Raw genomic sequence first — 12,849 nt, 5'->3', positions numbered from 1 at the left:
GTGTCTCCAGTGTTATGTGTCTCCAGTGTAATGTGTCTCCAGTGTTATGTGTCCCCAGTGTTATGTGTCTCCAGTGTTATGTGTCTCCAGTGTTATGTGTCTCCAGTGTTATGTCTCTCCAGTGTTATGTGTCTCCAGTGTTATGTGTCTCCAGTGTTATGTGTCTCCAGTGTTATGTGTCTCCAGTGTTATGTGTCCCCAGTGTTATGTCTCTCCATTGTTATGTGTCTCCAGTGTTATGTGTCTCCAGTGTTATGTGTCTCCAGTGTTATGTGTCCCCAGTGTTAAAAGCAGTGTTAAGGAATGGAATGCTAAGTTGGCAATTAAGCCTAAAACCCCACTTCAGTAATGTTGCCAAGAGAGTTATGTGTTATTTACGTATCATCAACATAGCTCAATAGACCCAACAATAACAATGAACCAGGAAGAGAATGGACATGAGTAAACACTTTAACAAAGAAATACAAGAAATTATATGACAATCAATTCAAAAAGTACATAATACTCGGTAAATAAAAAATTTTTAAGAAAAGAGTAACACAAAAATATCTTATTAAAGCGGAGAATGTGAAAATGTAATTAATGTACTGTAATATTATATAAACTTTCTTAATTATAAATGTACAACCATTTAAGGAATAAAGCTTCTAATTTGACTGTGGTGACAGGTCCGTCGACAGCGCCATCTATTGATTGAGGGCAAAAACAGAAAGTGGCCACGTGACGCAGATCATCACACAGTTTCTTTACCGCTTACTTTAATTGTTGTCCTCGCTGGTGGTCAGCGTTGGTCTGTACACTTCTTCCCGAGAGTACAGTGGAGACACTTGTTGGAGCTCTCTGCCCCTCGCTCATCCTTAGGCTTTTATTCTCCAGCAACCGTTGGAATCCTATTTTAACATGTGTATTTTAGTCCTTCAGAATGGTGAGTTGACGCGGATATTAATACAAGATCCTTCGGTTAAATAGTCCTCGGCCTACATATGGTTGGTTACTTGTCAAATGATGGTTTTCCTCGGTCAAAATATATTGGTAATTACACTAAAAATTATTAATTAAATCCATAATTTATTCCATGTAGCCTAAGAAAAATTGTTAATTTAAAGAGGATTGTTGGTATAGATTAAGTGCGGGGTGTGAGTGAGATTTAATTTGGTAGGATAATTCTCAAAGCTAGATATGGATGACCCAATCGGGTTAAAAGGCTAATGGCACTAATTTAATTTTCTAAAATTCATATAAATCGCAACTAATCTGTAATGGGTTTTATTTTACAGAATCCTTGACGGGTATTCGTGGACGTCTGGGAAGTGAAGTACAAAATGATTTGAAAAGACGAACGCTATTAAGCTTCCAAGAGTGTCTGAGATTGTCTGAACCAGGACTGCTACTCGAAGCTAGGAAAGATTTTAAAAATAGTATTTTAGGATTTATTAGTCTTGAACATGAAGTAAAAGACGGGAATATTTCGGACCATTGCCTACGGACGCAATTTGGTGTAAATGGCCGTCTCACGACCAAGAATAACTTGAAAAAAATTAATCCTACAGATAATTGCTCAAAATATGAGTGTTTAGCAAGCTCTTATGCTTACACAAATACTTTACCAGGTCACCAAGATGGTGACCTCAAGGATATGGTAGGAAATGGGCGAGAGAGACGATACGAGTGCCAGAGTGAGCCAGTATTTGACAAAACCTGGAAAAACGATATCCAGGTTTGGCAGGATGCAGAATCGATGTCGTCTCGGAACGACGCGTCTAGGTGTTGGCTGGAGTCCGTTTCAGGCCTCGACCCTGACGACTGGCATGATGCTGACGAAGACGCGTACGGTAAAGTTGAAGTGCGTGATAGTTTGGTTCCTGGACAGAACACGAGCACTAATGTGCTGTTAGATGCTGAGGCCTCCGGTGCTGGTGCCACTGGTGCTGGTGCCTCTGGTGGCGGTGCTGGGGCCACTGGTGCCTCTGGTGGCGGTGCTGGGGCCACTGGTGCCTCTGGTGGCGGTGCTGGGGCCACTGGTGCCTCTGGTGGCGGTGCTGGGGCCACTGGTGCCTCTGGTGGCGGTGCTGGGGCCACTGGTGCCTCTGGTGGCGGTGCTGGGGCAACTGGTGCCTCTGGTGGTGGTGCTGGGGCCACTGGTGCCTCTGGCGGTGGTGCTGGGGCCACTGGTGCCTCTGGCGGTGGTGCTGGGGCCACTGGTGCCTCTGGCGGTGGTGCTGGGGCCACTGGTGCCTCTGGTGGTGGTGCTGGGGCCACTGGTGCCTCTGGTGGTGGTGCTGGGGCCACTGGTGCCTCTGGTGGTGGTGCTGGGGCCACTGGTGCCTCTGGTGGTGGTGCTGGGGCCTCTGGTGGCGGTGCTGGGGCCACTGAGCGCAGTACTGGGGGTGCTGGGGCCACTGAGCGCAGTACTGGGGATGCTGGGGCCTCCGGACGCAGTGCTGGGGCCTCCGGTGGCGGTGCTGGGGGTGCTGGGACGTCCGGACGCAGTGCTGGGGCCACTGAGCGCAGTACTGGGGCCACTGAGCGCAGTACTGGGGCCACTGAGCGCAGTACTGGGGCCACTGAGCGCAGTACTGGGGCCACTGAGCGCAGTACTGGGGCCACTGAGCGCAGTACTGGGGCCACTGAGCGCAGTACTGGGGGTGCTGGGGCCACTGAGCGCAGTGCTGGGGATGCTGGGGCCTCCGGACGCAGTGCTGGGGCCACTGAGCGCAGTCCTGAGGGCTCTAAGGGCTCTGGTCGCAGTCCTGGGGGCTCTGGTCGCAGTCCTGGGGGTGCTAAGGGCTCTGGGCGCAGTCCTGGGGGTGCTAAGGGCTCTGGGCTCAGTCATGGGGGTGCTAAGGGCTCTAGGCGCAGTCATGGGGGTGCTAAGGGCTCTGGGCGCAGTCCTGGGGATGCTAAGGGCTCTGGGCGCAGTCCTGGGGGCTCTGGGCGCAGTCGCAGTCCTGGGGGTGCTAAGGGCTCTGGGCGCAGTCCTGGGGGTGCTAAGGGCTCTGGGCGCAGTCATGGGGGTGCTAAGGGCTCTGGGCGCAGTCCTGGGGGTGCTAAGGGCTCTGGGCGCAGTCCTGGGGATGCTAAGGGCTCTGGGCACAGTCGCAGTCCTGGGGGCTCTGGGCGCAGTCATGGGGATGCTAAGGGCTCTGGGCACAGTCGCAGTCCTGGGGGCTCTAAGGGCTCTGGGCGCAGTCATGGGGGTGCTAAGGGCTCTGGGCGCAGTCCTGGGGATGCTAAGGGCTCTGGTCGCAGTCCTGGGGGCTCTAAGGGCTCTGGGCACAGTCGCAGTCCTGGGGGCTCTAAGGGCTCTGGGCGCAGTCCTGGGGGCTCTGGGCGCAGTCGCAGTCCTGGGGGTGCTAAGGGCTCTGGGCGCAGTCCTGGGGGTGCTAAGGGCTCTGGGCGCAGTCCTGGGGGTGCTAAGGGCTCTGGGCGCAGTCATGGGGGTGCTAAGGGCTCTGGGCGCAGTCCTGGGGGTGCTAAGGGCTCTGGGCGCAGTCCTGGGGATGCTAAGGGCTCTGGGCACAGTCGCAGTCCTGGGGGCTCTGGGCGCAGTCCTGGGGATGCTAAGGGCTCTGGGCACAGTCGCAGTCCTGGGGGCTCTGGGCGCAGTCATGGGGATGCTAAGGGCTCTGGGCACAGTCGCAGTCCTGGGGGCTCTAAGGACTCTGGGCGCAGTCGCAGTCCTGGGGGTGCTAAGGGCTCTGGGCGCAGTCATGGGGGTGCTAAGGGCTCTGGGCGCAGTCCTGGGGGTGCTAAGGGCTCTGGGCGCAGTCCTGGGGATGCTAAGGGCTCTGGGCACAGTCGCAGTCCTGGGGGCTCTGGGCGCAGTCCTGGGGATGCTAAGGGCTCTGGGCACAGTCGCAGTCCTGGGGGCTCTGGGCGCAGTCATGGGGATGCTAAGGGCTCTGGGCACAGTCGCAGTCCTGGGGGCTCTAAGGACTCTGGGCGCAGTCGCAGTCCTGGGGGTGCTAAGGGCTCTGGGCGCAGTCATGGGGGTGCTAAGGGCTCTGGGCGCAGTCCTGGGGGTGCTAAGGGCTCTGGGCGCAGTCCTGGGGATGCTAAGGGCTCTGGGCACAGTCGCAGTCCTGGGGGCTCTAAGGGCTCTGGGCGCAGTCGCAGTCCTGAGGGCTCTAAGGGCTCTGGGCGCAGTCATGGGGGTGCTAAGGGCTCTGGGCGCAGTCCTGGGGATGCTAAGGGCTCTGGTCGCAGTCCTGGGGGCTCTAAGGGCTCTGGGCGCAGTCCTGGGGGCTCTAAGGGCTCTGGGCGCAGTCCTGGGGGCTCTGGGCGCAGTCGCAGTCCTGGGGGTGCTAAGGGCTCTGGGCGCAGTCCTGGGGGTGCTAAGGGCTCTGGGCGCAGTCATGGGGGTGCTAAGGGCTCTGGGCGCAGTCCTGGGGGTGCTAAGGGCTCTGGGCGCAGTCCTGGGGATGCTAAGGGCTCTGGGCACAGTCGCAGTCCTGGGGGCTCTGGGCGCAGTCCTGGGGATGCTAAGGGCTCTGGGCACAGTCGCAGTCCTGGGGGCTCTGGGCGCAGTCATGGGGATGCTAAGGGCTCTGGGCACAGTCGCAGTCCTGGGGGTGCTAAGGGCTCTGGGCGCAGTCATGGGGGTGCTAAGGGCTCTGGGCGCAGTCCTGGGGGTGCTAAGGGCTCTGGGCGCAGTCCTGGGGATGCTAAGGGCTCTGGGCACAGTCGCAGTCCTGGGGGCTCTAAGGGCTCTGGGCGCAGTCGCAGTCCTGGGGGTGGTAAGGGCTCTGGGCGCAGTACTGGGGACTCTGGGCGCAGTACTGGGTGTGCTAGGACCTCCGGGCTCGGTGCTGGGGCCTCTGGGCGCAGTACTGAGGCTTCTGGGCACAGTTCTGGGTGTGCTAGGACCTCGGGGCTCAGTACTGGGGGTGATGGGGCCTCTGGGCGCAGTACTGGGGCTTCTGGGGGTGTTAGGACCTCTGGGCCTAGTACTGGGGTCTCCGGGCACAGTACTGGTGGTCCTAGGGCCTCTGGGCGCAGTCCTGGGAGTGCTAAGGGCTCTGGGCGCAGTCCTGGGGCTTCTGGGCGCAGTCCTGGGGCTTCTGGGCGCAGTACTGGCGGTGCTGGAGCCTCTCCTAGCAGTACTAGGACTCGGAGGGGTGCTGGGACGTCCAGCCGCGGTGCTGGGGCCGGCGGTGGCGGTGCCAGGAGCTCTGCAAGGGCTCCACGACGTATAAAGAAAACGGTTAACACGGCTGCATTGCGAAGGCGGGAAGAAAAGCTTTCAACTGTGTTAAGGAAGCCTGCAAAGACTTACATTCGCAAGCCTGGTCGTAACACAAGACTTCGGCACCGGCCTGGTGCTGCCAGGCCTCGGGACGCCTGTATGCACAACATAAGCGCTGCGGATGTTTCTCGCTGGCAGAGCGGTGTCCCACGGTCCTATACGTCTCGAGAAATAATAGATTCATTTATTGAGAAAGTTCGTAGAGATCGTGCGGCTGAAATGGAAGGGACGTCCTTCATTGACGAGGCTACGATTCGGGAAAATCGTGAAAACGCACGGCTCGTAGTCTTGTGTCTGTTGTTTACTACAGCAGCGTTCTACTTGGACAATACTCCCCGAGAAGACGCGAACTTAAGTTTAGATGAAGATACTTACTCGTCTAGTACAGATAAAGAATCTTATTCCTCTAGTATGGATAAAGATTGTGGCTCTTCTAGTTCAGATAAGGTTTCTGACTCTAGTAACTAAAGATAAAGAATCGGATTCTTCTAGTTCAGACTGAAGAGGCTACAGCCCGACATAATGAAGTCGATGCTAGGTGGAATCTTACTGTGGCTAAAACAAGATTTTAAAACAGACTGATGCAAGAGAAAGGTAAGATACTTTAGTGACACTTAAATTATTGATGGTCACGAAGTTTGTCAAGATTTTACTTTACACACAGTAGCTTATCCACTTAAAAACTAGGGCACACAAATTACAATATTTTGTAAATTTGCGAATCGAATGAATCATGTTAGGCTAGATGGTTGTTTCAGTGTCATTTTTTTTAAATTTACCAGTGACTTTAAATTGCCTACTGTATTTTAAGTGGAAATATTGGCTTTGCCGGGATTTGAAGCATAATGATTCTTGTATTAATGAGGTAACTGGATTTTGTGCACTATTTTTCTAGCTGTACCCAGCCACACGTTGCTGTGGCTCGGCATCACATGCGCATTGGTGAGCCACAGCAACCCTACCATATCCTCCCACCATTCCCCAACTTCCCTCACTCCCCGGTCATCTTACGTCCAACAGATGGCGTTTTTCAAAAGCGTTTTTTTTTTCCTGTCACAGGCGAGGCATGTACATGGTAAGTATAAGAGGTTACGAAAATTTCCTTCACATGAAAGTATTTTTCCGTCAGACATGACGTCTACATAGTAGGTATATAAAAACCCGCTCGGATACGAATGGAACATTGTGACAACTTCAAAACAATCGGTGAAGAACTTTCAGTGATTAGCGATTATGAGCAAACGAACATTTCCATATTTATGTATATAGGTGAATTAATCTTTAACTTTGTTATACATTTTCAGTTCTGTATTTCGCCTGAGCAATGAATTAAGACTACAAAAGCTTCAATAGTGATGTGCTAGATAATTTCACTGGAAATTGCCGGTGTAATAGACGGCACGGTACCTGCCATCAGTTCTTGAGACTTTTGTAAGTATATTCTTGACTGTTTCTAACTAGACTAAATACCAACTTGTGGCGAAACAATTCTTGGTCTTCAGTATTTTGGCTCTAGATTCTTGTTTTGGACAACTTTGGTACCAAGAATTGTAACTTCGGTCCACTTGGCTATAAATTTTTTGACCCAAAATATTCTCCCAGCAGCGGGGTTATTTTAGCTTATTTCAGACCAAATACGTTATATAACTTGTGGCGTTCTCTAGAAAGAGAACGGAGACGACTGTACAGGAGAAGGAAAAAAATAACGGAAATGCTTCGGCAGACACAACTATCACAAGCAAGGAAAACAAGCCTAAGCAGGGAGATTGAGGAAATAGAACAAACGTTGAAGCGATCATATGAGTCTGAGGAAATGGAATTGGAACAGAAAGCTATACAAGAGATAAGGAAAAATCCGAAATATTTTTTCACATACGCAAAATCAAAATCCAAAACCTCGACCAGTATTGGACCGTTAATTACAAATGAAGGTACGTACACAGAGGACAACAAAGAGATTAGTGAAATTCTAAGAAGCCAGTATGAGGCTATGTTTAGCACACCAATAAACAACATGAAAGTTGATGACCCAGACAGCTTCTTTATGAATGACATTCAAGCTGCAGATAATATAACGGATATTACCACAAACTCGGAAGACTTTGAAAGAGAAATTTATAATATGCCTATGCACTCAGCTCCTGGGCCTGACTCATGGAATTCAATATTCATAAAGAAATGTAAAGTACCAGTAGCGAGAGCACTCAGCGTAATATGGAGAAAGAGCCTGGATACAGGGGAGATACCAGCAGCACTTAAATCTGCAGATATAGCTCCGTTGCACAAGGGGGGGAGTAAAGCCTTGGCAAAAAATTATAGGCCAGTTGCACTAACATCACACATAATAAGTGTTTGAAAGAGTGATTAGGAATCAAATTTCTAGTTTTATGGAAAACAATGAATTGCACAATCCAGGACAACATGGATTTAGAGCGGGAAGATCCTGTCTGTCACAGTTACTCAACCACTATGACAAAATCACAGAAGCCCTAGAAGAAAAGCAAAATGCAGATGTTGTATACACAGACTTTGCAAAGGCGTTCGACAAATGTGACCATGGGGTGATAGCTCACAAAATGAGGTCAATGGGAATAACTGGAAAAGTAGGACGCTGGATACTCAATTTCCTGTCGAACAGAACACAAAGAGTAACAGTCAATCAGATAAAATCGAGTCCAAGCGATGTTAAAAGCTCTGTACCTCAAGGTACAGTTCTTGCACCGCTACTGTTCCTTATTCTCATATCTGATATAGACAAAAATACACGCCACAGCTTCGTGTCGTCCTTTGCAGATGCAACCCGTTCTCGCAAATTCGTAAAGTCAATATTGACTTATTAACTAAGTGCATAGGTGATATACTAAACATAATAGATACCCTTAAAAAGATTCATAGAAAACACCGACCTTACCTAACCTTGTTAGTATCTTAAGATAAGCATCTTATTGCTTCGTAATTACAATTATTACTTAACCTATACCTATTATAGGTTAGGTAATAATTGTAATTACGAAGCAATAAGATGCTTATCTTAACATACTAAGTAGGTTAGGTAAGGTCGGTGTTTTCTATGAATCTTTTTAAGGGTATCTATTATGTTTAGTATATCACCTATGCACTTAGTTAATAAGTCAATATTGACTTATTAAATTTGTGAGAACGGGTTGGCAGATGACACAAAAATCAGCATGAAAATTACCTCTGCTGAAGACATTGAAAAACTACAAGCAGATGTCAACAAAGTTTCTGATTGGGTAGCAGAAAATAACATGATGTTTAACAGTGATAAATTTCAGGTACGGCAAAAATGAGGATCTGAAACATAATACAGGGTACAAAACACAATCGAATCTTCCCATAGTAGGAAAACAGCATGTCAAGGATTTGGGAATAATGATGTCCGACGATCTAACGTTTAGGGAGCATAACCAAGCAAATATCGCGTCAGCCAGAAAAATGATCGGATGGATTACGAGAACTTTCAAATCCAGGGATCCCATCACAATGGTTGTACTCTTCAAGTCACTTGTGCTGTCCCGTCTCGAGTACTGCTCAGTACTCACTTCCCCCTTCAGAGCAGGAGAGATTGCTGAAATAGAGGGAATACAGAGAACATATACGGCACGCATAGAAGAGATAAAACACCTAAATTATTGGGATCGTCTAAAAGCTCTCCAAATGTACTCTCTAGAAAGGAGACGAGAGAGATACCAAATAATATACACATGGAAAATACTGGAGGGTCAGGTCCCAAATCTACACAGTAAAATAACAACGTACTGGAGTGAACGATATGGAAGAAAATGCAAGATTGAACCAGTGAAGAGCAGAGGTGCCATAGGCACAATCAGAGAGCACTGTATAAACATCAGGGGTCCGCGGTTGTTCAACGTCCTCCCAGCGAGCATAAGAAATATTGCCGGAACAACCGTGGACATCTTCAAGAGAAAACTGGACGGTTTTCTAAGAGAAGTTCCGGATCAGCCGGGCTGTGGTGGGTACGTGGCCCTGCGGGCCGCTCCAAGCAACAGCCTGGTGGACCAAACTCTCACAAGTAGAGCCTGGCCTCGGGCCGGGCTTGGGGAGTAGAAGAACTCCCAGAACCCCATCAACCAGGTATCAACCAGGTATCTAATTGGTCAATATTGAACACTCGTATAATTTAAATTTTCTTAAATATGTGGGGTAACCGGCGGTGCCCGGGTCGACTATATATTCCCAGGCCTCTGTTCAGTTATTTATCCTAGTGGCCTGGACGAGGACAGGAAGCGGGCGGCTTGTCAAAGGTACCCTCCATTTGCCTTTACCTTTCCCAGGTATATTGTGACATTTTGGCAGACATTGTGGTTATGTATTTAAATTAAAAAGTGAACAATGTGCTAGATTTTAAAAATTTAGTAATATAATTTTGGTAAATGCCACAAAAATCACCACAGTGGGGGATAGGAAGGTTCATGTCGCTTAATAAATTAAAATTTACAAAATCGGGAAATTTGAATTATTTTACTAATTTTAATAGTAAAGCTACTTGTATGGAAGGCGAACATGTACTCGCTTTACAACGAAATTATTAGTATACGACCACAAGCCTACTTGCTGCTAAAAGAACGAATTCGCTTTTAAGAATTTTATTTAAATGAATTTGTGCGGTCTGCATTGTAGCTAAACGGCGTTCATAGCTGGTAACACTCCTCCTTGAAGTGCAGTAGCAAGCAAGATCAATAATAAGAGAACCCTATGCAAGCCGGGCAAGGTGAGCGTCTGGTCAATAATGGCTGTCTCTCGAACCGTAACCGGCTTGGAACACATCCTGCCGGTAAGGTATTATTAATGCAACATTATGAAAACACTAGGTGATACACAAATTGCCAGACATTTTGTTAGATTACACACATTGGTATTTTCAATGTGTGCTCGGCTACTGACGCTAAGGGGAGGGTGGCAAGCCATAATTATTTTTAAAACAAAAGGCTGTTCCTGGTTCAGGTTTCTACCCTGTCATTCATTCCTCAAACAACTGTTGGCATGGTCGTTGGTCTAGTGTTACAGGTAATAGACTACACTTAAACGTAACCTGTCCCCCCTTTGCCTGCCTTCTACACCATGTAGACGGTGAGAAACTGCTCTGGCTAGTTTGTATTGATCATACAAGCTTGTCTCGTTGGCACTTGTACGCTTTTGTTCTCGTATTGGCATCCTTGGTGATGTTTAGGCTTCCTGAATACCCGCACATTTGACACGCAGCCTTTGGGGCTTGGTGCCTTTTGACTATTTTTATTATTTCAAATTTACCCCAGGTCGATAAACAGACGTTAACATTACCCACTACACATATCATTTCACGGGTGATAAGTGTTCAACACCTAACCACCCCTTCTCTACCTTTTTTAACAAGAAACTGAACTTTAAATGTTTATCATTTAAATATTATTCATTCATTACGACTTGACTGTTTCAGCGTGTAACACTGGCCGTTTGTGGTGAACCAGATGCTGCGAGACCTCCAGAGACACAAGGTTTACCAAGTCTGTGGTGCTGAAGAACGTGATGCCTGTCAAGAGATTTTGTGATTGTTCCTTTGGAGAAGGGAACTAGATATTAACACAACTGGCCCATGAGAGGTTTTGAGAGCTAGACACCATTGTAAACAGTTGCCAAACTGTTTCAAACTTTGTTGCAAGATCTCAAATAAGAGAACATATCGAATAGAAAACTATTTTAATTGAGCTCGTGCAGAATATTTTACTAGAATTTTATTGTAAAGTGAATCCAAAGTAGGATTTAGATTTTTTAATTTTTTTTAACCTCGCCCTTATTGAAGTTTAAAAAAAATGTTAGCGCGGTAGGCTATTAGGAAAGTACTTCGATAATTCACGGAGCAGTTTAGATTGAATTGAACCACTTTTCTAGCCTAAGACTTTGGGAAGAAGTCGAAACAAACTTTTGCCTAGCTCACAAATGTTCATTTAAATTTTATTTAGACCTACATCTTTCGTATTCATTAATCTGGCATTCGTGTGGTCTGACATTTTACCCAAATCCATGAAAGAGGCATACACAGACTCCACTGTATAAATTGGCATGTAAGTGGGCATTACGGATACTTATTCTGTACTTGCAACGTTCATATTTTAAATTCGGCCATGCTATACCTTAAAAACTAATTGCGACATATTAGTGACAGCTAAAATTTTTACATTGCCGTCATGTATTTTAAATTCACTTGTTTTAAGTTATCAAATACCTTTTTAACTAAATTATTTGCATCTAACCAGTCTTTTTAGTCGCCCCTATTAACTAATATACGCTTCCTGCCACACGGTACAACGTGATGCAAAATCCTGACAGTTTACATTAAGGAACTAGTAGATTCCTACTCTAATGTGTTTATCAGACATAATTATCCTCTACATGGTTTCCAGGGTTACTTGTGAACAGACCGTGTTTCTTGCACTGATTATCATGTTAATGTCATGGTGTAGAAAGCATTATAAGAGGTACTTTTGAAATTGCTACACCTTACTGGCTGACATAATGTAGATATAAATTGTTTAGAATGTAAACATCATAGGCTGTCTGTAGCACAGACGGCTGGCATGTAGCCAGCAGGCCTGTAAGTGCTTCACTAAAATAAACTGTCTAGATTAAAGTAAAACGTAAAATTTGTTCAGAGTATGACAGGGAAAACGACTTATTAGTCCTCTGTGGTCGATGCTGGTATACTGTACTTAAGAATATTCCAACGTGTTGGCTGGACTTGACAGTGAATATAGAGTAACTGTGCAAATCTGTAAATGTTCATTTACTAGGTAAACTAATGTGAAATGTTTGGTTAACTTTGGAAGTTGTGCCATTATTGAAACGGAACAAGATTTTTTAGTTTACTTTATTGGTAGAGAAAATTATTTGATATATGCTGTTTTTTTATGAATTTACATTATTCAGTTTTAAAAAATTTGTTACACATGAGCACCTTGAGCTGCTCCACCAATCACCTTCGACACAAATGTATAGGGAAAGTGCCAGAACATTATCTGGACTTTCCCACACATGGCAATAAAGTTGGTTAAAAGTGATTTTTGTTTGTTTTGACAAGTTGTTAAACATTGACTGTTCCATTACCGCTTGTAGTTGAAGCCAGGACTGTGACCTAAATATGCCAAATTTGTTTTCCGAATATACCCACTTAACGGAACCTTTTCCATGGGAGACGTTTAAACTCCTAACATACAGCAGGTTGATGATGGCCGATAACTACAGGAACTCTACCTTTCCTTCCTAACCTTCATTGCTCTTGTAGCAGCCTCGGAGCGCACTGTGGCAGTACAACTCGTTCTCGCAAATTTAATAAGTCAATATCGGTCAATATAGTCAATTTAATATAGTCAATTATAGAATATAAGTCAATTTAATAAGTCGGGAGTCGGTCGGCCGAGCGGACAGCACGCGGGACTTGTGATCCTGTGGTCCTGGGTTCGATCCCAGACGCCGGCGAGAAACAACGGGCAGAGTTTCTTTCACCCTATTCCACTGTTACCTAGCAGTAAATGGGTACCTGGGTGTTAGTCAGCTGTCACAGGCTGCTTCCTGGGGGTGGAGGCCTG

At 47.0% G+C, this 12,849-nt stretch overlaps 1 protein-coding gene across 1 annotated transcript; it reads left to right on the top strand.

The window, feature by feature from the left end:
• Nucleotides 1-770: 770 nt before the first annotated feature.
• Nucleotides 771-12,321, top strand: LOC123760910 (fibroin heavy chain). Its single transcript, XM_069329978.1, has 4 exons — nt 771-925; nt 1,278-5,839; nt 6,550-6,676; nt 10,704-12,321. Exons 1-2 carry the CDS (start codon nt 901-903, stop codon nt 5,711-5,713), a joined length of 4,461 nt encoding a protein of 1,486 aa, XP_069186079.1. The 5' UTR covers nt 771-900; the 3' UTR covers nt 5,714-5,839; nt 6,550-6,676; nt 10,704-12,321.
• The last annotated feature ends 528 nt before the right edge of the window (nt 12,322-12,849 follow it).

Source organism: Procambarus clarkii, chromosome 3 (genome assembly GCF_040958095.1).
Source record: "Procambarus clarkii isolate CNS0578487 chromosome 3, FALCON_Pclarkii_2.0, whole genome shotgun sequence".
NCBI lineage: Eukaryota > Metazoa > Arthropoda > Malacostraca > Decapoda > Cambaridae > Procambarus > Procambarus clarkii.
The sequence above is the reverse complement of the archived record's forward strand: the minus strand, read 5'-3'. Positions and strand labels throughout refer to the sequence as shown.